At 39.9% G+C, this 27,141-nt stretch overlaps 1 protein-coding gene across 2 annotated transcripts in view; it reads right to left on the reverse strand.

Moving 5' to 3' along the window:
• The window catches only part of plpp4 (phospholipid phosphatase 4), a 256,401-nt gene that overhangs the window by 93,117 nt on the left and 136,143 nt on the right, over positions 1-27,141 (reverse strand). For both annotated transcript variants that reach the window (XM_072557459.1, XM_072557460.1), the window contains exon 5: positions 17,408-17,532. In XM_072557459.1, the coding sequence (XP_072413560.1) occupies positions 17,408-17,532 (125 nt within the window). The remainder of the gene's footprint in view (positions 1-17,407; positions 17,533-27,141) is intronic.

The following is a 27,141-nucleotide window of genomic DNA, read 5'->3' on the forward strand; positions in this document are numbered from 1 at the left end:
AATACCTCAGGAATGTCCTGTGGACCAAAGCAGGTATTGTTGATGAGATCCAGCAAGCTTCAGCTGTCTGAGGAAAATGGACAACAACTGCAGATCCGAACCTAAGCTTATAGTATACAGAACTTTGGTGATTCCTGTTTTCCTATATGGCTCTGAGATGTGGACTATCTACAGCAGAGATCTCAAGGCTCTGGAAGAGTACCACCTGCGGAAGAGCCTGTGAGGCCCAGGAAGGAAGACAATTATCACTGGGATCGATTGCTTTCCTGATCTCAGCTACTCTCCCTTCCTCATTGCTAAGCTTACAGCCCTCTGTGTCTGAGCTGCATTTCCCCCAATGCTAAAACCAGTGCAAAAATAACCAGCTAAATAAAGTGCTCATGAAAACCAAAGGCAATGAATAACATCATTTCCAGTCAGTTAAATTTCAATCTGAGCACCACCTAGAGTCATCTCAATTTAAGTTTATCCAATAACACTTTAACCTTTAATCCCATATACATAAAATTCCATACCATTTTAAATACCTTTCCTTTCTATTCATTATCAAAACGGATGATCTTGTCAGCACTTATAATCACATCTTTTAAATGCACCAATATTAATAGAAGTTTTCAAGATAATAAGTGCTCTTGATGGACTAGACCCAGAAATATTATTCCTGTGAGTGAATGGGTCAATAATGAGGGGTCATAGATTTAAAATTATTTGCAAAATGATCTAAAGGTGAAATAAAGAGAATCATTTTCCAGACAGGTTTGTCACAATCTGGAAGGCTGCACCTGAAAAATTGGCAGAAGCTGATTTCATACATAATTTATAAAGGGACTTGGGCGGGTGCATGAAGAGCAGGAATTATAGAGTTTGTGCCTGACAAACTTAGCAATGTGGGACTATACAACAGCTCTTTCAAAAAACTCAGTGCAAGTACCAATGGTCAAACGATCTCTTTGTAGAATCACAGAATGCCTACAGTGTAGAAAGAGACCATTCAGTCCAAGGCTGCACTGATGCTCTGAAGAGCATCCCACCCATCCACATAACCCCATTTATCATGGCTAACCCACCTAGAATGTACATCACTCCGCATCACAGGGCAATTTACCAATCCACCGAGCCTGCACATCTTTGGACTGTGGGAGGAAACCCACGTAGACACAGGGAGAACGTACGAACTCCACACTGACAATCACCCAAGGTTGGAATCAAACCCGGGTCTATGGCATTGAGAGGCAGCAGTGCCAATCACTGAGCTACTGTGCTGCCTTTCTGTGCTATACAGTTGGTGTATACAAACTCATGACCACAATCATATGGAAAGACAAGGGCAGCAGATACATGGGAAAACCACAACCTGCAATTCCTCTTCAAGCCACGCACCACTTGGCCTGAAGCCTGCAACTCCATCCCTACCAGCACTGTAAGTGTGCCTACACCAAATGGGCAACAGCAGTTTAAGAAGGGCAACTAGGGATGGGCAATAAATGCCCACATGTCATGAGTGAATTAAAAATAAACTATTAGAGATAGTCAGACAAATACAGAATGACAAAGAAAGAGGGAAGTGATCGCATAATTATAATGTCACTGAACTGATTTGAGGTGGAACTTTGTCACCCAACAGGGTTGTGAACCTATGGAATTCCCTGCCACTACTCCAGACTCCAGGCTAATGTTCTGATGACAGGGGTTCAAATCCAATCACAACAGATGGTGAAATTTTAATTTACTATAAAAGGAGATGGCTAGCCTAATGGCAACCATTAGAACTAGGAGCAGGAGCAGGCCATCTGACCCCTTGAGCCTGCTCTGCCATTCAATAAGATAGTGGCTGATCTTTTTGTGGACTCAGCTCCACTCACTGGCCTGGTCACCATGACCCTTAATTCCTTTACTGCTCAAAATTCTTTGCCTTAGAAAACATTCAGTGAGGTAGCCTCAACTGGATACACAGATTCATAACCCTCTGGGTGAAGAACTTCCTCCGAATTTCAGTCCGAAATCTGCTCCCCCTTATTTTGAGGCTGTGCCCTCTAGTTCTAATTTCACCTGCCAGTGAAATAAACTTTCCTGCTTCTACCTTATCGATTCCCTTCATAATTTTATATGTTTCTATAAGATTCCATCAATCGTTCTTCTAAATTCCAATGAGTATATTTCCAGTCTACTTAATCTCTCCTCATAGGCCAACCCTCTCAACTCCAGAATCAACCTAATGAACTCCTCTCCATCCCCTCCAGTGCCAGTACATCCTTTCTCAAGTAAGGAGACCAAAACTGTAGAAATTGCTTCAGGCATAGCCTCACCAGCACCCTGTACATGCTATAACAGCATAACACCACCCCTTTAGAAATGCAGGACAATATTCCATTGCCTTCTTAATTACCTGCTGCACCTGCAAACCAACATTTTGTAATTCCTCCACAAGGACAACCATGTCCCTCTGCATGGCAGCATGTTGTGGTTTTCCACTATTTAAATAATAGTCCATGTTACTGCTATTCCTAGCATTATAGATATCCTCCCATTTACCAAGATTGCACCATTGTAACCATTGATGATTGGAGTGAAGAACTGATTTACTAATGTCCGTTATGGAAGAAAAATTCTGTCCATCTCAAATGAATACATTTTTAAAAAGTATAATAGAATTTTAAAGGAGATTGATAATTTAAAATAAAAATGTTGTGCATTCTAAGAAATTGCAGAATAGAGTGATAGAACTATGGGTACAACTCTAAATAGTGTTTCGGAGCAGAGAGACCTGAGTATATGCATACATATGCCAGGACATGTAAAGAGAATTGTTAATAAGCATACAGTATTCTGAGTTTCATAAATCAGGGTCTACATTATAAAAACGGGGAGGTTATGATGAATTTATAAAAGGCACTGTCCAGACCTCAAGTGGAGCACTGTGCAGAGTTCTGGATGGCATACTATAGGAAGATTGCGTCTGATGAGAATGCAGAAGATGTGTATGAGAATCGTTCCAGCAATAAGACATCTCAGTTACGAGGAAAGAACGGAAAAGTCGGAATAGGTTTCCTTACAGAGCAGAACGCTAAGAACAGAATCGATAGAAGTTTTCAAAATCATGAAGGATCAGGACAGTGTGGGTAGGGAGAAACAATTCCCACTCATACAATTATTTGAGAACCAAAAGGCACGATTTTGAAGAGTTTTGTAAAAGAAGCAAATGCAACGTGAGAGCAACCATGTTCACCCAGTGTGTAGTTAGGGTCTGGAATGCATTGCCTGGAAATATGCTGGAGGCAGCTTCACTTGAAGCATTTAACAAAGCATTGGATGATTATTTAAAAAGAACTGGGTTAAAGGGAAAAGGCAGGACATCGGCGCCAAGTTAAAGTGATCAGAGAGAAAATTCCAGCTCACTCATTCCCAACTTCTGGATTCATATCCTGTTTTTTTACATGATCCACATACAGGTGGACAACTTTTTAAAGATATTTAAATTTTCAATGAGCAACTTAAAAGAATAATATCTCAAGTTTTAATCCTCCATAAGCTGAATGGTCATTTTCTGCTCCATGACAATGGTGTGATTCGGTGAAGTTCATGACCCAGTGGCTCATTGTGTCTAATTAAATATCATGCAGCTAGTGAAAGAATGACTGAAAATTTTAATAGCATATTCACTAAAAAACATAAAACCATTTCCCTACCAACAATTTACTTACATTTTATATCCAATTTACTTTAGCTTGCATCGATATCATCTACTCTGATGAGTGTTACCATCATTTTCTGTATTATTTCAAAGTTAACATTTAAAAATCCTATTGATTTGATGCTATGAGTTGTAAAAATGATTTTTAATCAATCTATTTGGACGTGATATGACACATGAACTAGGGATATTACCACTGTGCCAGAAAAGCCTCGTTTGCTGTGTTATATACTGACTTCCATGTTTACTAAGGTTATAAACACAAGGTATGATGGTTTAATTCATTGTCTAATGTTATCAACAACCATCCATTCACTATATTGAAAAAAAGCATCTGTGAACCACACTGAGGCACTGACAGTTTTTTTTATTATACCAAGGCTTCGAACTTTCAGGAAAGGCCCCAAGGCAGCACTTCACTATACGACTACTTTGAATTTGAATTTTTTTATTTCAACTTCTAGCCATTGAAATAAAAAAAGTGTACAGATTGATGCATTTTGATCCAGTTTTAATTCTTCCCTTGAGGTGCCTACTCTTCCATTAACAAGTGTGCGAGCAAGTCGCCTGGGACTGGAACTATTAAGTGTGGCAAACGAATTTCAGATTAAATGCTGTTTGTGTCTAGGGTTCAAGATGATTTATGAACTATAAGAAAAAGAATTCCCATCCTTAATTTCCCAGTTCTCCTGTTGTTTTCTTATGAGGCCTCTCAGTTCGATGCCTTCCTGAGAAAGAAGAGGTTCAAGCTGTGAATTTGGGTTCAAGAAAGCAGGACTGTAAATGCCTCAAGTCTGAAATAGAGGACTCAAAGCACCTGAAAAGACCCATTACAAGTTTTAATTATCAACACTTTCTCAGAACTGGTAGATAAGACAGCTGCTGTATAGGATGACATAAAATCAGAAAGGGTTGAGGGATTGGGCATGGGTCATGTTGAGGAGGCTGTACTAAGATCAGACATGGTAGTATATTAGATTGAAGGGATGATGCAAATTGCTACTGTTTATTGAAAGACGAGAATGATGTGTGGACTACTACAATTATAGGCGCTTGTGCTGTGTGAAGAACAAGATGAAGTCAGCCTTTTGGGAGAATGGTTGTTTAGGAAAATGGAGGTGAAAGGAAAGTCCATGAGGGGCCTGAGCTTATCCTTGTTTTGATTTTGGTGGATCTGCTGTGTGCTTCCAGAAGACTCTACTTTTCTTATTTCACATCAGCTACAATATTTGTACTTTTATAATTTAACTTCCTTATTTGTATCTCTCATTTGGCTATATTTTGGGCAGCTTTTTGTGTCTTTTCATACACCTTTTCTTTGTGCACGATCTAGAATGCTGCCTGACCTGCTGTGCTTTTCCAGCACTACACTCCTGACTATGATCTAGTCTCGTTGGTTTCTCAAGAGCTGTGTTGTTGGATAGTTGGCTCATTAACAAGCTGCCTCCCTCATCACACCTGATTCTTCAATAGTTTCCAAGGGGCTTTCTCACCTACCAGTTTCCAGGTCTGAACAAGATTTGACTTTTGAAAAATGAGTCTATCTTTTCTGCTGTCAGATATTAATGGGTTAGCTGTCGACGTCCAGCACTTTAGTTCATTATGTTATAACAGCTCCATTTTGGGAGGGCACAGCTATAGGATATGTGCAGAGATTTGGACAAATGCATATTCTTGTGATTGAGTAGAAGTATGTCTTGGGCTGTTTCTGATCCCTCCTCAGGAGTGCCACTATTAACTACCCAAAGTAGAAAATGTAGTTCATCATCTGAGTCACTTTATTTGTGTTATGAATGCAAAGTTGTTTAAGATGATTGTGTTTCGGAATGTCTGTTTAATTGAAGACAAATGCAGGGATGCAGCTAATGCAGTTCGCTTTGAATTCAGCCTGATGACATGACAGAGAGAGACAACAAAAGACTTCAGCTGATGTGATCAACAGAGTGGAGATGGCTGAGAGTCCTTGGTAAGTCACTAGGCAGAATACAAGCTGGAGGACAGTCTCTGGGCAAAGAGATGTATTGAAAGACTCTGGAGATTCACCCTGCAAAATAGGGAAGAGAAATTATCCCAGTGGGTCTTGCTGCTGGTGGTTGGAATTCTCTGAAAACTCAGGGATGAGCCTTTTGAATGTCTCTTGACATTGCTGCTCAGTGAAAAGGGAAGACCTGAAAACATTGGAAGTTGAGTGACAATGGACTGTATTTCCTGTAAAGACTGTAATCCTGTGGAGTGCTGTTGTAATACATATGTATATAGTGTAGGGCTATCAATCACATTAAAACATTCATAATGGTCATCTTTTCTGTTATTTAGTGTATTAATTGCTGATGCGGTAAAGTTTAGTCGATGTTGATTTTAGTTTGCTAGTTACAGTAAAAATCTTAAAGTTTGAAATCTTGTCATCTTACCCCTGGTCAATGGGAATTCACATATTATTTTAAAAATTGTCTATCTGTATGGAGATCATTTTTTTAAAAGTCAGTAAATGAATCTTGAGATTGAGAGTGCATTGGAATTTTCCAGTGTTTAAAAATTCAAGATTTCACAGTTGCTATTGTTCTACTTATTGAATGGTTAGCGTGGCTATGTATATTACTGATGTGTCTCTTTGAAGAAAACATGGGTGGCATGGTGGCTCAGTGGTTGGCACTGCTGGCTCACTGCACCAGGGACCTGGGTTCAATCCCTGTCTAGGGCGACTGTCTGCGTGGAGTGTGCACATTTTCCCTGAGTCTGCATGGTTTCCTCAGGGTGCTCCAGTTTCATCCCACAATCCAAAAAATGTGCAGGTCAGGTGAATTGCTCATAGTGTTAAGTGCATTAGTCAGGGTAAATATAGAGTAGAGAAGTGGATCTGGGTGGGTTACTCTTCGGAGGGTTGCTGTGAACTTGTTGGGCTGAAGGACCTGTTTCCATACTGTAGGGAATCTAGTCTAATCTAATATAAATCTGTCTGTGATTGTTTTCTGATAGTCAACAAATTTGAAGGCGGTAGCAGAGAAGTTGAAAATCGATTCAAAACAGCCCAAGGTAGCTGGAATTCAATTACAAATGAAACAACTAGAATTTCAATCAGATAGGCTGAATTCTGAAGAGGAAAGAGGAAAGAGGAAAGCTGATTTTGAGAACAAAAGAGTTTAAGAATTTAAATTCAAAAGAGAAGAAAGTTGCTAAAACCTGAATTCCAAGTAGCAAAAGAATAGGAAATACTTGCATTTCAAAGAGAGACAGAGACATAAAAAAAGAGAAACAGAGACAAGACAAATTAGAAAGGAAACTTTAATCAACAGAGACAATTTTTTCTAGATTAGATTACTTACAGTGTGGAAACAGACCCTTTGGCCCAACAAGTCCACACCGACCCGCAACCCACCCAGACCCATTCCCCTACACCTAACACTACAGGCAATTTAGCATTGCAAATTCACCTAACCTGCACATTTTCGGACTATGGGAGGAAACCAGAGCACCCGGAGGAAACCCATGCAGACACGGGGAGAGTGTACAAACTCCACACAGTCAGTCGCCTGAGGCAGGAATTGAACGTGGGTATCTGGCGCTGTGAGGCAGCAATGCCACCATGGGAGATGCAAGGAAACTGTACAATGTTTCAGATTTAACTCTAGGTTCTGATTTGGCAATGAAGATTCATCTAAATTCAGTGAAAAAGGAATTAAAGAAAAGAGAAAGATATCATTTTATCTCAATTTGTGAGAATTGCTATGAAGTTACAATGGCTGAGGAAACATTGGACAGTCTTATTGCGCAGCAATTTGTGGAGAAAGCATTAGAAGTATTTTCAGTGTCTTCAGTTGTACAGTCTAGTGATTATGGCACATTGGAGAATGCTATTCACAATGCCTATAGGTTTATGCTAGAAGTTTGCAGACAGAAGTCTAGAAATCTGAGGAAGAAACATGACCAGATTTTTGAAGAATTTACTACAGAAAAGGAAATGATACTTGACAAGTCATAAAGGGATCAAGATTGAACCAGATTTTGAATGCCTCAGGGAAGTAATGCTAATGGAATAATTCTAAAAGGTGTCCCTTTAGGAAAAAGGTCCTAACGAGAACACCATAAAGCTTCTTAGATAAGGACAATTGCTATTATGGTTGATGGTTACAAATTGTCTCATAAATGTGTGAGCAGCAGCAGATTACTGTTGGCAAAACTGCTGAGGTGAAAGATCTGATAATGAACGGAATCTGTTTAAAGTGACAAAGATAGTAGAAATGAAAACACAGATACTGCTCAGAATCATTAAAAGGAACATTTTATTTGCAGTCATCAAAAGTGAACACAAACAAAACTAATCAAGGCTACATTTCACCCCGACATCTGGTATGATGACCAAAAGCTATATTACATTTCATAACTGTCTGCTGCATCCGGCTCTGATCAACTAGAACCAGGCATTAACCACGTCCTGTCTGTCTTGTAGCACCCAATGTAGCTGAGTTCTGTCATAGATAAATTCTTCCCAATTCCTTCCCAATGTCCTCATCCTTATCATTGGAAAACATATTCCCATTCCCCCAATCCCTTAGCATCCAGCACATCACAACTTTGCTTTCTCCAAAGGCGGACAGCACAGCATACCAGGATGAGGTGGTGCACTCTGTAATGGGGTTAGCTGAGGAATTTTTTTCTCTCTGACCGTGGTCAGTCTGTGGAAGTTTTTTACTGCAGAGGACCGTCGAGTTGTTAAAAGTATATCCAAAGCTGAGATAGACAGATGTTTAATCAGCGAGGGAATCAAGGATAATGGGAAAAAGGCAGGAAAGTTGAGTTGAGGATTATCAAGTCAGCCATGATCTCATTGAATGGTGGAGCTAACTCGATCGATCAAATGGTACCTTTGACAGGGTCCTGAAAGCAGACTTCAGGAAAATTTGTTAAAACAAATGACAAAAACTGTCATTTGAAGCAACCAGTAATAAGATGAACTTTCTTACGGTGTAAAATTGGAATTCCAAATATTGCTACAAACTGAACTTTAAATCTTAATTGACATACAAGACTGGCTGTGATGGGTTAAGCCTTAGTAGTCCCAAGACAGACTCTTAATGAGGAAATGTGATCTCCAGGAGAATATCACATAAGAATGTAAAAAGTAGGAGCAGGAATAGGCAATTCAGCCCCTTAGCTTGCTCCACCATTTGATACAATCATGACTGATCTCATCTTGGCCTCAACTCTATGGTCCTTCCTGCTATCCATTACACTTCAACCCATTGCTATTTAAAAATTTAATCAATGTCCCAGCATCCACCAAATTCTCGAGTAGTGAATTCTACAGGTAAGAAAAGAGGTAGACGATATTACTTGGACTGTATGAAGGAAGTGACTTCATTAGGATTTATAATGGTATATGTTGGTAGTGCGTTACCATAGTAATAACTTTCATGTTTTTGGAGGACAGTATAATGAAAGTGAGGTCTTATATGATAATTATGCTTTGGGATGTTGTTATTTCAAGAAAGAATAGCGGAATGAAGAGGGCTTCAAATTCTGCCTGGCAACAAGCTTCAGTGGCTTAGTTACTATGGAAATAGGTGGTGGGGGGAAGTGTCTGGGTTGAGATTTACTGCTGAAGGATGCAAGATGTTTACGCCTGAAACCAAAGGCAAGAATAGCTGGATAAACTATAGATGGGTTTTCAGTCTGAGATTTTGAGGTGGAGATGCCAGTGTTGGACTGGGGTGCACAAGGTCAGAAGTTACATGACACCAAGTGAAGCTACCTGAAGAAGGAACACTGCTCCGAAAGCTTGTGATTCCAAATAAACATGTTGCACTATAATCTAGTGTCCTGCGACTTCTGATTCTGAGTTTTTGAATGGAGAATGAGAGAGAAAACGCTGCAACCGGTCTGCTCAGCAGAATGGAAAAGGCTGCACGTCTTCTGTGAGCTACATGGCAGAATGCAGGAAAGAGATATTCTCTGGTCAAAGGGATGCATGCGTGGCAGTCTGAAGACTCTGGAAGATTCGTTCTTCAAGAAGCACCCAACACTGAAAGGAACAGAAGTATCAGGAAGAACCTCAACAGAGCACCAGCGTTTGCTGTCTATTCCTCAGCTAGTGTTGGGTTTGGCACCTCAATGTGCTATGCAATGTAACTTCATCACCTTCCTACGGTCTTGGATTCTGTTGGTCCGATTTGGAGGATTTGCACGCTGCTACACACTAACCTATTCATTTTCATCCATGTCTACTTGGAAACTAATGCTGTGGTTCAATTTAAGAGCCTTGGTTAAGGCTATTGAAGCTGTCAATGGGTTCCCAAACTGCAATAATTCCTGCAATTAACCATTGGTTAAAAAGTTTACTCCATGTTTCTGTAACATTATTATTCTCTCTATGGAGCAATTGCATTAAAGCTCTGAAAACATCTCAAGTATCTGCTGTGGAGAAACCATTATTCAATCATATGATAATATAAGTCACTTTTAACAGTGTAATGTGCCAGTAACTACCATAAGTGCCTGCTTGATTCCTTGACTTCTGAAGAAATATGCTTTTTAAAAGAAATGGTAATATCTTCATGTTTGCTTTATGCAGTTTCATGCTAGTACAGGCAGGAAAATGTTACAACATTTTTTAACGTTGTATTCATTAAGAAACCAAGGAATGATGTGGCTTTTTTTAAACTTCAAAATAGACCATCAAGCTTCTGGAAAGTTCTGAATTCAGTCTTAATATGTGTTGATCGCTTCCCCTGAATGAACATGTCTAAACAACACTCCTCTGTGGAAGTTCTCACTGTTATTGTCAAAGCATACTCCAAAACACAGTGACAGCAGATTCCTGGACACTGTAACTAGAGGGCTGCAGCGTAACAGGGGACAGTGATCCAGACTAGATATCCACAAGTGAAATGTGAAAGACCATCATTTACCCTCTAATGAATATTGTTGGCCTTTGGGCATGTAACAGAAACCAATTCTTCCTCTTTGCTTTCTATTGTGTATCTGGGAGTGCTAGTTGAGGATTCTCTAAAGGTAAACATGCGGGTTGAGTCCGTGATTAAGAAAGCGAATGCAATGTTGTCAATTATCTCAAGAGGGTTGGAATATAAAAGCACTGTTGTGCTACTGAGACTTTATAAAGCTCTGGTTAGGCCCCATTTGGAGTACTGTGTCCAGTTTTGGTCCCCACACCTCAGGAAGGACATACTGGCACTGGAGCAGTTAGTGGGCCTGTGGAATTCATTGCCACAGAGTACAGTGGAGGCTGGGATGCTAAATGTCTTCAAGGCAGAAATTGATAAATTCTTGATGTCACAAGGAATTAAGGGCTACGGGGAGAATGCGAGTAAGTGGAGTTGAAATGCCCATCAGCCATGATTGAATGGCGGAGTGGACTTGATGGGCCGAATGGTCTTACTTCCGCTCCTATGTCTTATGGTCTTAGGTCTTATCAATAACCAGTAATCATGTGATTGAACCTATTTTCAAATACTGACTTACTTTTTAAACACCAAGGAAAGACTTGGGATGTCTGCAACTCAGCATCAAGAATACAACAGGTGCAGAGAAATATTGTGCAATCTTGCCTTTCAATAATTGCGAGGTTTAAGAAGCCTTCTAAAGGCTTTTGACAAGCTCCAACTTCACAGGTAAAGAAATTAGTCTTCTGGTTACAGTAGTCACCAGTGCCTGTTTGCATGACCTATTAAACAATCTTCATTTCAGTGCAACCCTGCAGTTAATTTTAATCTGAGCTCAGTATCTGAAGTTACCCGAACCATAGTTCCAGAGCAATGAAAGCCCTCTCCTTCACTGGATTCTTAAAAATACATGAAACAAACTTAGAAAATGATGGAAAAGCTCAACAGGTCTGGCAGCATTCACAGAGAGAGAAAGAGAGTTAAAATTTTGAGAGTTGTATGGCATGTCTCTGAACAGTCTCTAAATGTTAATCCTGTTTCTCTCTGCATAGGTGATGCCAGACCTGCTGAGTTTCTCCAGCATTGTCTGGGTTTGTTACAGGTAACCCCAGTATTTTCCATTTGTTCTTAAAGACATGTGAACTGCTAACTATCTTGTGGGGTTTTAATGGGTAGTGATGAGTACTTTCTATCTCTCTTGGTTGTGTGATGTGTGATTGAGAATTGGTAGTCATTTCAAGCTGTGTGCATGAATCAACAACCTTGCCTATTTAAATCCATGAAAGTTGGCTGTTGGTTTTAAATTGACCACACACTGATGGGAGGTTTGGGAACACCAATATTAGCCTCTTCAAACACTAAAATACATTTTAAACACAGTTTAAAGATAAGGGGTAGGCCATTTAGAACAGAGTTGAGGAGAAACTTCTTCACTCAGAGAGTGGTGGATATAAGGAATGCTCTGCCCCAGAAGGCAGTGGAGGCCAAGTCTCTGGACACTTTCAAGAAAGAGATGGATAGAGTTTTTAAAGATAGTGAAATCAAGGGTTATGGGGATAAGGCAGGAACAGGATACTGATTGTGGATGATCAGCCATGATCATAATGAATGATGGTTCTGGCTCAGAGGGCCGAATGGCCTACTCCTGCACCTATTGTCTATTGTCTAATTACTGTTTTAGTATGGGCTCTTCTGTTCTTCATACAAGCTTAGGCCAGACTTGCAGATCACGGTATACTTAGAGGCTGATCTGCATGCATTACATCCTATCGCTTTCACTGCAGACAGCAGGTAAATTAGTGGTTTCAGTGTATTGCTGTCCTTTGCCTGTAATAGAAGAAGGAAGAGAGTCTCACACTGTAAACAGATCAAGTAAATCAACAGTGATACATTCTCCCACAAACTATCAATGTCCCCTTGCCAACCCTCAAATCACTATTTCAAGATTTTGCCCACAATTCCAGCTGTGAAAGTACGGTAATCTAGTTTACACCAAGAATCCAATCTTCCAGCAAACTGCAACTGAAATGCAGATTCACCGCAATCTAATTGAATGGTAAGATGTGCTGGAGAATCTCAGCAGATTTGGCAAAACCTGCAGACAGAGAAATGAAGTTAATGTTGTTCACTCTCCACATATGCTGCCAGAGCTCCCGAGTTCCTCCAGTACTTTGTTTTAGTTTCAGATTTCCAGCATCTACAGTTCTTGGTTTTTGTTTTAATTTAATTGGAAGGTGGACTGGTTTCTGTTTCTGAATGGCCTAATCCAGTTCCAATTCCATATCTAGGAATAATTTAACTTTGTAACTGATTTATAGAATTGCAACCCTTTTTTGAAGATCTAATGGTCATACACCCATCTTGTGTTATGAAGCCAGAGCATTGACAATGCAGTAAAATGATCACCTCCGGAGTATCATTGTTTGATCTGAAGGAAGAGACATTTAGGTAAATACTTTATAATTGCATATATTTATTTTAGTGTGGAGTGTATTTGAATGTACTGGAAAGTAACAGATTTAGCAACTGCTAAGCAGAAGCAATTTCTTCCCCGATTTGCAAAAATCAGTACCTTTGTTGAAAAGGCACTATAAAAAGCTTGAGAGAGGGTCCCATATACAAAAAGAGAAAAAAAAAGACCTGCAGCAGAATATTTGAAAATAAATGGAATTGAATACAATGTTCCAGGTGAAGAGAGTAAGGGGTGTGGATGACATAGTGATGTCTCTTGACAATTCAAGGGAAAGATGGATACCAAAAGGATAGCAATGAAATGCCGTTAGTAATGGATGCCAGAGAAAAACAATTCACTGCAAATGAACAGCAAACTGCAGTACAATTTACCCGAGGGCATTTAAAGAGCAAGAAGCTGTGAAAACCGACTTAATCACTCAAGATTGTGAGGATGATACCAAGTGTGACAGTAAAATATTGCAGAAAACATGTCGACTTTGATGATTTTGAAGTCTATTGCTCACAGTGTGTTCATTAAAACACATCCTCCCCATTGAGATAGACAGACAATAGAACTATTAAATTAATAGCACAAGTAACATCTCCAAAGGAATTAGAAGCAAAATACTGTGGATGCTGGAGGTCTGAAACAAGAACAGAAATTGCGAGAGAAATTCAGCAGGTCTGGCAGCAACTGTGGAGAAAGAAACAGAGTTAACGAAGAGGAATCATACCAGACTCAAAACATTAACTCTGTCCCTCTTTCCACAGATGCTACCAGATCTGCTGAGTTTCTCCAGCAATTTGTCATTTAGTTCTTAAAGAAATGCTTGCAGCTATGTCTATTCTTAGCAATAGATTTATACATAGAATGTACACAAAGTATTTTCGGAATGCCCACATCAATAAAGTCTTTTGCCCATGGTACAAAACCAGAGTAGATAAAACTTCTATCTTTGAGAGGTCTGCAATGTTTTTACTTCATTTGCACTATATTATACAAGAAATTCAGCAGGCATCTCATTGTTATGTTTTACATGCAGACAGGAAAAGGATCAATGTTATTTGTCTTCAGGATGTCACTCACATTAATCCTGGTCCATTTTCTATTATGGTAACATTCAAAGGGTGACATCTACGTATTTATTTATTTTACACATACTTATTTGGGCCAGAAGGTGTTCTGAAGTGTTAGCAACAGTTGCAGTAGCATATGCAGATTGAAATTGGGAAGCATAGACACCAGGAACCTGGCTTCAATTCCAACCTTGGGCATTTGCCTGTGTGGAGGCTGCCCATTCTCCCGGTGTCTGTGTGTGGTTCCTTCAGATGCTCCGGTTTCCTCCCACAATCCAAGGTTGTGCAATACAGGTGGATTGACCATGCTAACTTGCTCATAGTGTCCAGGGATGTGCACGCTAGGTGGATTAGCCATGGGAAATGCAGGGTTACAGGGATAGGGTTGGGGTGGGAGGGTGGGTGGTGGGGGTTGTGTGCTGGGGCTGGGTTTGGGTGGAATGCTCTTTGGAGGGCCAGTATAAACCCGACAGGTGGAATGGCCTGCTTCCACACTGTAGGGATTCGATGAAATGGATCATATGTCCCGCTGGATTCTGATTTGACATGGTTAACATATTGGATCTGAACTTGACTACTGCTTCAATGTTCCCTTTCTGCATCCAATACTTACATTCAAGCATAATTACCAACCCCATCAAACACCATTGCACCATCCAGAACAATTTGGGAAGCAAACTTTAAATTGTGTCAGAATGTTGCCGTTATTCAATAATCATCGTGCAATTAAATGTGAATCTGGAGATGTATACACGGCTAACAACAACAGGAACGTGAGAATGTGGCAATATTAGCATTCCTCCTCTTAAATTATAAGACAAACATGACAGATAATAAGCAATGTGAAAAGAATTAACCATTTCACAATAACTCGGGGCCTTGGTTCTGCTTCACCTGTTCCCCCTGCACACTTTGTTGTTGTATGTTGGAGCAGTGACAAGGACTGAAGAAAATCAGCACATGTAGGAAGGTGTACACTCGATATTTCATGTGAAATACTAGCTGGTTATACAAATCTACAATCATACCACTGTGAATATCAAGCTGAAAATGATTCCCTAAATTTGATAGAATTAAATTTAGCAACAGTGCCCCATCCATCAACCTCGCCACAGCCTGCTGCACTGAAATGATTGAATGCCATGCTAAAAGATATGTTTCCAGTGTAATTTATTATGACATCCCATTAAATGTTGATGTTGTATTGAGTCAGTAGAGGGCATAAATAAACTATTTCACAATACTGTCATCTTTTATATATAATTTCACCAAACCATTATATTTACATGATATCAATTTTTAAATTAACCCGTATAATGCAAACACTTTCCATCAGTGATTGCAAATTCAATGCAGCCTCAACTGAAACCTTAACCTTTAGAGTGGCAACATAGCATTTTGACAACACATCAAGCAAGAAATTGTAAAATTTTGTAACCATTGAAAGGACCTCACAGTCACTATTTTGTTAGGTGTAAATTTGTGACTGTAAACTATTAGAATACAAAGCAGTTGTGACTCTCCTGGCTTCTGCATGTTTCCGATAAAGGTTTTTTAAGCACACAGAATATTCAGATTGAACAATTTTAGAAGCTGAACATAACTCACCAAAATAAGCAAATTCAGAAGAAATCCTTATCCACAAATATCACTCCACTCCGCCTCACACCAAAGAATAAAACATTAGCATGAACAATGTCAACCTGTTGCAATAGTTTGAATTATCAAATAATGGGTAAAGTAAAATTTTGTATTCCATAGGAATTCTGTGCATTGTGGTTTGGTTGAACAAAGATTATTATACACTTCATGTTTTTCAACACACAGCTGTTAGATTGGATATTCAGGTTAGATGAATAAGAACACAAAGAATTGGGGCAGTACTGCTCCTCAAACCTGCTCTGTCATTTAATAAAATCATGGCTTATCTGATCTTGGCTTCAATTCCACTTTCCTATTGTTTCCCATTAACACGGCTATACTTCAAGAATCTGTTTATCTCAGCCGTGAATATATTCAATGACCTAGCCCCACTGGAGAAGAGAATTCCAAACATTCATGACCTTCTCAGAAGAAATTTCTCCATATCTCCACCTTAAATAATAGATCTCAGTTGGAATGAACACAGGGACACAGACATATCTCCTGCTGTAGGTCGCTCGTCAAGTTAATACTGTTCATTGATGATTGGTTCTCAGTGATCAAAGAACAACAGATTCACTTCAAGTCCTTTCACATATTCTATAGCAAAATCGCCACTAAGTGACTACAAAGAAAGGTTTGTAAAAACGTTTTCTTGATAATATTGTTGGAATAGAGCATTTGTTGCCACAGGGAATTGCTGAGGCAACCGAGGCTTGAGGGGAAAGGTGCCTCAAGTTTGAAAGCTGGGGAATATACATAACTCTGTAGAGAGAAGACTGCAGCGGGGTTAGTTTTACACTTGGTGTAGAGAAGAGCTAGTCTCAAAGCTTTGGCCTGAATGGTCTCCTTCAATGCTCAAAATCTGTATATACTGCTGGACGAGGGAAAGTAACACTAGACTAATGAAAAATAAAGCTAGCTTCACAAGGTTTTATATTCCAAACAAAAAAAAATGTCAATAGTAGATGCTTGTACCTGGGATCTCATACATCTTGAATTTCTTGTGGGGTATTCTGATCTCTTTCCAAGAAAGAATATTATTGTAAATCATAAGATAGGGCATAAATGGTCTTCTACTGTATTTCTCCAGGACTTTTAGCATCCTTTTACCAAAGTTATCATGGGAGAGCGGGTGAAGTCCAACTTTATCATATTAACTTGTGCTAATATCTGCAAAGTCAAAAGGTGTGGCGCTGGAAAAGCACAGCCGGTCAGGCAGCATCCGATGAGCAGGAGACCCAACGTTTTGAGCATAAGCTCTTCATCAGAGAACATCTGCAAATTTTATCATGTCAATTTGATTTAGATTTTTCTTGGTGCTAACTTTGATATTCACAGTTGAAGTTTACTTACTGAATATAATGTTTGGGAAGGATACACAATAACCTGTTGGTGTGTGATCTCGAGAGGAAGCTTGTTTCAAAAGAAGTTTCAAATAACATAATGTGAAGTTATCCTTTTGCATATGAAGATAAACAACAAGGGGAACAGGTGAGTGCTTTGTCAAAGTCATATCAACATGTAGATAGAGGAGTTCCCTTCTGTCACCTAGGTGAACAAATTTACTGAGAGCACGATAATCCATGCAGATGCAAACAGAAACCCAAGGGTAACAAAGACACAGAGAAGGTAATTTTAGACTTACAGGAGGAATGACTGCTAGGAAAACTCTTTCTACCCTCTGACACGATATCCGGATCACCTGTGCAGTGCATCTCAGGGTTCATCACACCGTCCGGAAAGCAGCGGTTGAAGAAATCAGGACGTGGCCTGAAAGAAAATATATCATGAAGATTTAGGCGCAATAGCTTAGTGTTTTTGTAATGGAGAAAGCAATACTTTGATAGCTAAGTAATTATCTCAGACCAAACTACTTAATAATTTGCTCTAAACTTGTTCTTAAGAAATTCAGCAAATCCATAAGGACCTTCACCAACTTTTACAGATGCACCATAGAAAGCATACTGTCTGGTGCATAACAGCCGGATATGGCAACTACACTGCCCAGGACCGTAAGAAATGCTGCAAGGCTGTGTGCATAGCCCAGACCATCACGGAAGCCAAATTCCCATTCATAGGCATCATTTACACTTCCCATTGCCGTGAAAAGGCTGCCAACACCATCAAAGACCCCTCTCTTCCAACCTCTTCCATCAGGCAGAAAATACAGACCATTTATCACCCCCTGAAAAAATGAACAGAAAATGACATCACCACAGGAAATGACATCACCAACCCAAGGAAACCCAAACACATAATTAGAAAGTGGGCTTAATCTGGAGGCTCACTGAAGATGTTACCTAGTACGGTGACAAAATGTTTGAAAGCGAACCTTCCAGCTCAGCGAGCAAACCTACATCCAAAACATACAGAAGCTTGAACACACGCACCAACAGATGGAAGAACAGCTTCTTCCCTGCTGTTATTAGACTGCTGAATGGACCCCTCTAACTTCATATAATGTTAAAATCACGCAACAACAGGTTATAAAAGGTCAAACAGGTTGATTTGGAAGTACAAGCTTTTGGAGCACTGCTCCTTCGTCAGATAGCTAGTGGAGCAAGATCATAGGACACAGAATTTAGTAAAAGGTCAAATTGCATACAACCAATGCAAATTCTTGAACAAACCTGGAATGCTATTAGGTCTATCACTAAGAATGGGGATGCAGGTTTCAAGTGATTAATATGTAAGTCCCAGAACTTCTTTCAAGTCACTGTCCTGAGATAACTTAAGGTTTTATTAAAAAAGTGACATCTCAGCTCAGACAATGTATTAAAGGTGTGAGGTTAGAGTCTGCCTGTATCCTAACCTTGAGTCAAACTGGTTCTATTTCCAAAGTAGAAATTCATAAAATGCCACTTGGACTGACTGCCTACAGATTGTATGCTTTTTGAGCAAAATAGAATGTATCTGCAAGTGCAAATTCACCCCATAGACTTATATGTCTGTGTGCATGTGTGAGGGAGACAGAAAGAGAAGAGAGTGTGTGTGACTAAGTATATGTCTGTTGTGTGTGTGTGATTGTGTATAAGAGCATGTGTGTGTGAGTGAGAGAGAGAGAGAGAGTGTATAATGTAGTGGGGTCACCTGTGTTGTGACATGAACCCAAGATCCCGGTTGAGGCTAACATCATGGGTATCAAACTTGGCTATCAGCCTCTGCTCAGCCACTCTACGTCGTTGTGTATCCCGAAGTCAGCCTTGGAGGATGTCACCTGAAGGTCTGAGGCCGAATGTCTCAGACCACTGCAGTGTTCCCCGACTGGGAGGGAACATCCCTGTCTGGTGATTGTTGTACTGTATCCATTCATCTGTTGTTGTAGTGTCCACTTGGTCTCATCAATGTACCGTGCCTCGGGACATCCTTGCCTGCAACATTTGAGATAGATAACATTGGCTGAGTCACATGGGGTACCAGCCACACACATGGTGAGTGATGTCCCAACATGTAACGGTAGTATCAACATTCTGACACGTCTTGCAGTGGTTGCCATGACAGGGTTGCATGGAGGTATGGTTGGTGAATCCTGAAGGCTGGGCAGTTTGCTGCACACAATGGTCTATTTAAGGTTTGGTGGTTGTTTAAAGGTGAGAAGTGGAGGCTAGGGAAGCTCTTGGCGAGGTGCTCATCCTCATCGATAATGTGCTGCAGGCTGTGAAGAACATGAAACCTGCATTCTTATTCTAAGTGATTAAAGACTTAACAGCAATCTAGCTTGTTCAATACATTGCATCAATTATATGACACTTTGATCTTCTATATAAATTCTGTGTCCTATGATCCTGCCCCATTAACTACCTGATGAAGGAGCAGTGCTTCGAAAGCTTGTACTTCCAAATAAACCTGTTGGACTATAACCTGGTGTCGTGTGATTTTTAACTTTGTCCATCCCAGTCCAATACCGGCATCTCCACATCAAATAATGTTGATCTTGCTAATGTTAATCTTGCTTTGTGCACCTCCTGTGCAGCTTGAATGCCTTGCTCTGTCTAAGCATCTGATGATCTATATCTCCTCGTTTGCCTGTACTGCTTGCAAAACAAAGCTTTTACTATATGTAGGTACATGTGACTACAATAAATTAAGTCAAATCGCATAATGTTTTGAGAAGCGTTGAATGTTTTCCAATTGATCTATGAAAAGGAATGTGCATTCACTCAAGTGAGACTTTCAAACAGAGTTCTACTTGTTTTCACTAAGAGCATTGACTTCAGAGGTTACAGAGTGACTGAGGCCTTCCTTTGCTGCCTATTCTCTTTCATATTTTGCACAATCTCTTGATGACGACCAAATAAGAAAAGCCTTCACTGTGCTCATTATTTTCTATACAAGGTAGAAGGTTGTGAACTAATTCATGTAGTGGCTTCACATAAACTGATATATACAGCTTTCACAAACTAGAGTGATAAACAGGTCCAGGAGACAGATTTCACAGATGTTCATTCTTCGAAAAGAAAATTGGCCTGGATTTTCTGTTGGTAAGAACGTTGTTCACCCAGCATGGGGATCTTGTGGATTTCTATCATGACAGACTCTGAAGGAATTGCCTGGAAATGGAAGATTGCACTGGGTAACTCCTCTACAACTTGAACTTGTTGGGCCGAAGGGCCTGTTTTCACACTGTAGGGCATCTAATCTAATCTAATCTAAACTCTCCAAATGTGTCCATTTAAATCAGAAATATTGAATAACTCAGCCATTTCAGAGGCTATTTAAGAGTCAACTAAATTGCTGTGGGTCTGCAATGACGTAGCCCAGTCCGGGCAAGTATAGTTGATGTCCTTCTTTAGGGATATCAGTGAACTAAATGGATTTTTCCAAACAATGTGTGGTATACAAATTCAAAATTTATTAATTGTACTTAAATTCCACCAATTTCCACATCATGGGATTTGAACCCTTGTTGTCAGATCACCAAAATGGATCTCTTGATTACTAATTCAATGGCATTACTGCTTGAATCTGTCAAAGTGCTAGAAATATCAACAAAGACACAAATGACTGTATAGTTTCCTACTTTGCTCTAAATTCTTCTACATTTCAATGTAATACCCGAAAGAAACCTAAATGTGAAGCAGTAAAACAATAATAAAGCCATTCACATGAGATGGAAAATTAAACTCAGTGACTCTGAATCTGATGAATAAATTGAATCAGTGCTGTTGGCAGTATCTGCTATTGTTGATCTTCCTTTTAGTGTTGAAGATTCAAGTAATAGATCTAGGTCCAGAATACTGAAACTAATGGGAGATCATAGACTTTTAAATCAGCCTCTAAACATTGTGGGAAGCTGTTTAGAGGAATGCAATAAGCTTGTGACAAGATTGATCACTCAAATTAATATGATCATTGACTATTGATTGCAGAACCCCATTTACATTCAGCAATGTGCAGAGAATGCAAAAGTGACCATAAATTGTAGATTTTCTCTAATGTGTCAAGCTGTGTATAAATGTGTAAACTAGCAGTGCTGCTTTGGAAAATAATGCAGCAAATCATAAAACATAGCAGTGCACGTAAAACATCCTATATTAGTGTAGGCATCTGGAAATCCTCTCACATACATAAGATCTTAAATAACTAACTGGTTGACAAGGCTATTCAAGTGCTGTATAATGGAGAGGAGATGTATTGGGTCATTAATTCCTTGCAGTGCTGCTGTACTGATGAAAACAGTTACAAATAATGTTCATAGTTTGTTCTTTGTTATTTATACCATTGACAACACATTTTGAAAGGATGTGCCAAGAGAAACATTGCTTTTTGATATTTTGCCATTGCCTTGCATTTAGTTCACAAAGGTCTTCACAATCGGCAGGGCTTCTGCTGGTCTCCCAGGAATCCAGCACAAAATGGCACAAAATCAGATTCACTAAACATGGGGTTGCTGGGTCCGACAAAAATGTCGCCACCCTCGTTTTCATTGTTGCATGGGGCAGGTCACCATCCATAGGCGATGCATTACTAATCCCATGCAAATACAGTTCCTTCTCAATAACATTGTAAACGCTGGTAAGGTCATTGCTAAAAAAGGAAGAAAATAGAGAGATTTTTTCTCCACTAGATAGCAATGAACTGCAGGCCCCCTTGAGCCCATATGCTGTTTGAGCTTTTTTGAGTCCTGGAGTCTCCCCAGTTTGAAGATGCAGGAGAGTGGGGAAACATGGGAACAAGTTTCAGCATTAAGCATAAGAGTCAAGTGTAGTACAAAATGGTATAAAGTGGAAACACATATCTTTGTTTGACTCCACAGGTGATGACAAAAGATGCACTCCCTCATAAGTCAAATACAACATCACAAAGCTGTGCAAATTTCTCTGAGCTTGTCATTCATGGCATCCCAGACAAACCATGGATAGAGCTTAGAGTAGACCTCTCCTCTCTCACTGGAACTGATTCTCTCATGACAGTCACACCACTGTGAGTTAGACCAACTGACATCAATGACTACTCCTGAGATCACAGAAAGGCTGAAAGCACAATTCAGATGTCATGGTATTTCTGACAATGTGATCAAAGGCAATGACCCATCAGTACATGAGTGAAGAATTCAGAGACTTCCTGAGCGATTGGAAAATTCATCACTACACATCATCTCCACTTTACCCCCATCGAAATGGGAAGTTTGAGGGAATGCTGAAATTTGCCAAAAGGACCATGAGCAAATCAGTTCAGCTATATTATAATCTTAAAATGAAAAACACATTGCTAAAGATTAAAAAAAAGTTTAGTCCACTTAGTAACTTCGAATTACTTTGGAACCATTAAAAAAAGTTCAGCCATTCAGCCTATCATGCTTGTGCCAGCTAAATAAAATACTCCATATTCTAATTCTATTTCTCAGCAGCTGGTCTGCGACCCTGCAGCTCACAGCTGTTCAGACACAGATCCAGGTTCCTTTGAAACAGATTGTGGCTTTCTGCCTGAATCCCAAACTGGCCAGTGAATTTCAAACATTCTCCATCCTCTAGGTGAAAAAGACTTTCCTCATGTCCCCTCTAATCATTCGGTCTTTAATTTGTTCTCACTGATATTTTACCTCTCTCTCCACCAAGGGAAACATATCTGTACTGTTCATTCTATCCAAGCCTCTCATTATTACATGTACTTTGATAAGGTTACCCCTCAACCTCCTTTATTCCTGCCCCATAGCTACAATTTTCAAGCTCTGACAACATGCTCTCCTCTACTCTCTACACAATAAATATGTTCTTCCTGTAATGTAATGACCTGAACTCTACACAGAAAATCAGCTGCGGCCTATCTAGTGTCTAATATAGTTCCCACATTACATCTTGTATTCACTAGCTCAATCATGGAAAGAAAGCATTTCATATGCCTTCTATTCAACCTTTGCCATCTATTCTGTCACCTTCAGGCACCCATAGGCATGTATTCAAGGGTCTATCACTTCTTTTATCCCTCTCAATATCCTCCTATTTATTACATTTTTTGATTGGCTTTCCCTCCTCAAATACATACCCACTCACTTCTTCAGATTGAATTCTATTTACCATTTCCATGCCCATTCAAATGAACCATTGATACCTTCCCACAGCCAACAGCCATGTTGTCTGTAAATTTCCCAAGGGTTGCAACATCACCTCAGGAACAAGCCTAAACCAAGCAAACAGATAATAACCCACGAGGGTACCACAAAACGATGTGACACTTTAAAGACTGTGTGTGCGTCATGTGTACAGGGACACATGAAATTGAAAGCACAAACAGACTTTTATTCATGCTTGATCATTTTCTTTATATACTCTAGATGTGGAGTGACTTGCAAATTATACTGCATGCAACACCCTTTTCACATTATGGGAAGGAATGTTTGAATAACTATACTTTTATACACTGTGGCTTCCCATATTCATGTGACTTCTGCTAACATCATATTAAGCAAAAATAAATGGTACTGAATTGTAGTCATCTTATGGAACAGACACTGATCAGATTGGAATTCCCGGATCCTCTACAGAATCCTAGCTAGGACAGAAGTGCAAGTCTTGCTGATGGAATGGAATATTTAAAATATGGCAGACCAATCCTGTAATTTCTCATTTATAGAACACCATCTATTTAAAGCAAATAGCTGGAAGAGGATAAATGGTTGAATGTTTGATTTTCTGAGCAGCATGATGGCTTAGTGGCCAGCATTGATGTCTCACAGCGCCATGGACCCAGGTTCGATTCCAGCCTCAGGCAACTGTCTGTATGGAGTTTGCACATTCTCCCTACGGAGAATGTGTGTGGGTTTCATCCGGGTGCTCAGCTTTTCCCCTCACAGTCCAAAGATATGCAGACTAGGTAAAGTGGCCAGGCTAAGCTGCCAGTAGTGTGCAAGCTAGATGGATTAGCCATGGGAAATGCAGGTTACAAGGATAGGGTGGGTCTGGATGGGACGTTCTTTGGAGGGGTCAGTGTGACTTGATCGGACAAATGGCCTGCTTCTATTCTGTAAGGATTCTGTGAGACAGCAGATGAAACGATATTGCTCTAAATCAAAAACGTGACTGCAACTGTTGAAATGAATGGGAATAAAACAGATTGTGGCTTTCTGCCTGAATCCCTAACTGGCCAGACGTTAGATTTATGAATACAACCTAGTCCATAATAAAACTTCAAATGCAGCAACACGGATCAAGAAGAAAGAAACATCTGTGACTGAATGTACCTCAATAATTTCAAGAATCCCAGTACAGTGTCAGAGGAAATCTAATAATATCACAGGATTAGCAAAAAAATAAATCAGTTGTCAGCGGAATAATCGGAAAGTTGACTGAAACACAGAAAGTCAGCTGGTTACTTCCAGCTGTAATATTCAAGGATTGATTTCAGGGTATCATATCCACTTTGTTTCTTGCCTCACAATCACTGAAGCCTGGCTTCACTTTTAGCCTGTAATGCATGCCAGCACCTTGAAGTCTCTCATCCAAGTTTTGTGTTTCCTTTCGTCTATTATTATCATCATCCATTTCACAAATCCTAAAAGATTCTGGCTGTAGGATCTGGAGATTGTGACAGCTAATTAGCACAACATATTCCTCCAGCAAAAGAGAATAGCATATAATGCAAGGAACCGCAGGTCACTGCAGGAGAAAGCACAGAGATCTGCACATTAATTTATTATGAAGAGGATACTCTGTCAATCATTGAAACAAACTCTGGCCTGGCAGTTGGGAATAGAGATGTGGGCATCAAGATGTTTCAGTTAGTTCGTGATTACATGTATCTATTCTTTACTGTTTCCATGTACTCTTCAAGCACTCATCAACTGCCAGGCTCTTTTAAGTGATCGAAAGTGTCTCAATAAAATAGCATGCTGCTCGCACAGACTGAAGTTAGCAATAGTGACTTTTATCCTCCAGAGTCTACAATTCTGGAAATGGAAGACATTTCAATTCCCTGCCTCTCAGACAGCATTGCCACCAACAATATCATTCACCGAACCTGGTTCACTTAGAAATAGTCACTAAGTCTGTGGGAAGGAGAGGGAGTGGATTATGAACACTGCAAATATTTTAAAATTTGAATTTAGATTATTATTGTCACATATACCAAAATACAGTGTAAAGTACTGTTTTGTGTTTTATCCAGGCAAATCATATCTTATAAATACATCAGGGTAATGGAACAGAATGCAGAGTATAGTGTTACAGTTCCAGAGAGGTGCAGAGAATGGTCAACTATAATATGAGAGGTCTATTCATAAGTTTCATTACAGCAGGGAAGAAGCTATTCTTGAACGTGTTGGTACATGTTTTGAAACTTTTCTATCTTCTGCTGAATGAAAAAGGGTGGAAGAGAGTATAACAGGGTTGGGAGGGGTCTTTGATTATTTTGGTTGTTTCCTGAGGCAGCAGGAAGTATAGACTGAGTTAATGGAAGGCAGGCTAGTTTTCATGATGGACTGGGTTGTGTTCACAAATCTAACGTCTTGCAGTCTTGGGCAGAACTGTTGTCATACCAGCTGTGATGCATCCAGGTAGGATACTTTCTATGATGCATCTAAAAAACTTGCTAAGAGTCATTGTGGCCATGAAGTAGGTGCACAGGGTTATTTGGGACAACAGGAAACAAGAGACTTAAAGACCGTCAGGCACTGGCTACAAAAGTGTATTAATCTTGATCTCAGGGTCCTTCATATACAAAAGGGCCATCACCGAGAGTCGCATGTATCTGACATTGTTGGGCAGCCTCATCAGTTTGCTGGAATGCCTGTGGAGTTTTCTGCTCTAACATCAACAGATAAAGATTGTCATGGTCATTCTAATGCCTTGTGAAGAACCCAACAATTCCAGAAACATCTTCATACCTCTCCTCTCATGGAGAGGCCTCAGCAGGTCAAAAAACTCAATGTGAAGACACCAATTGAAGGATTATGTAGTCCATTTGAAAAGGATAATGTCAATTGAATTGCAAAGTATAGAATCTCTTCAAGGCTACAGGATACTCCGGTGACTGTTTCTCTGGAATGTCACAAACCTGAGGATCTATCCGTTTCCATGAAGGCAATTTGACTGCTGACCCTGGTAACTGGAATCCCAATCCCACTCCCATTCCCAATGTGGGAGCCAGTGAGTGAGGCTGTTTCCCTTCAGAGCAGCAGCAGCACCTGAGAGTGAGTGTGAAAGTGGCCCTTCAACTTTGGATAGCCAGGCTTCCTGGTCTTGTGTGGTTACTGGTGGGGTGGGGTGGGGGGGTGGGGGTTGCTAAGGTGTATGTTGGACACTTGTTTCTCATTCTCCATTTCATATGATTTATATTACTGTAGTTTGCAGGGGCTATCTACACATTAAAGCTAAGATAGCATATAGAAATATTAGAATTAGGATTTCAGTACTAAGAGAGGTGCTGACCTATCCCCTGTCCAGCCTGCCAGCTGGATGCAATTAGATTCCAGGACACCATTTCAAAAATGCGCAGGGAATTTTACCCTGCTCCCCAGACAAAATTTTTATCCATCAACCAACACCATGAAAACAGGTTATCCAATCGGAAGAAAGTGAACGATTGTGACATTATGACAGTATTATAGTTAAAAGGTGCTTCCTTATCTGCAGGGTGCTTTGGGATGTCTTGATGTGTTAAAATGGATTACATCAACACAAGCTTGTTATTCCCCCTCGAGATGCAGCACTAATGCTCTGCCTAATTTTGAATTACTGTGAGACCTAGCTCATTCCTCTTCGCAGTTTTCAAATATTAGTTTTATTTTGGTTTTGCATACAGACATAATGATCAATTTAGAGAAAAAGGAAAATACGAATGCCTCTGTAGGAAAATAGCCTGAATAAATCTTTGCACCATCTAACTGACAGTGCTAATACATTCAAACAAAGAGAGAAAAAGTGCAATATAAAGAGGCATTGT

The sequence above is a fragment of the Chiloscyllium punctatum genome, chromosome 38 (genome assembly GCF_047496795.1).
Source record: "Chiloscyllium punctatum isolate Juve2018m chromosome 38, sChiPun1.3, whole genome shotgun sequence".
Lineage (NCBI taxonomy): Eukaryota > Metazoa > Chordata > Chondrichthyes > Orectolobiformes > Hemiscylliidae > Chiloscyllium > Chiloscyllium punctatum.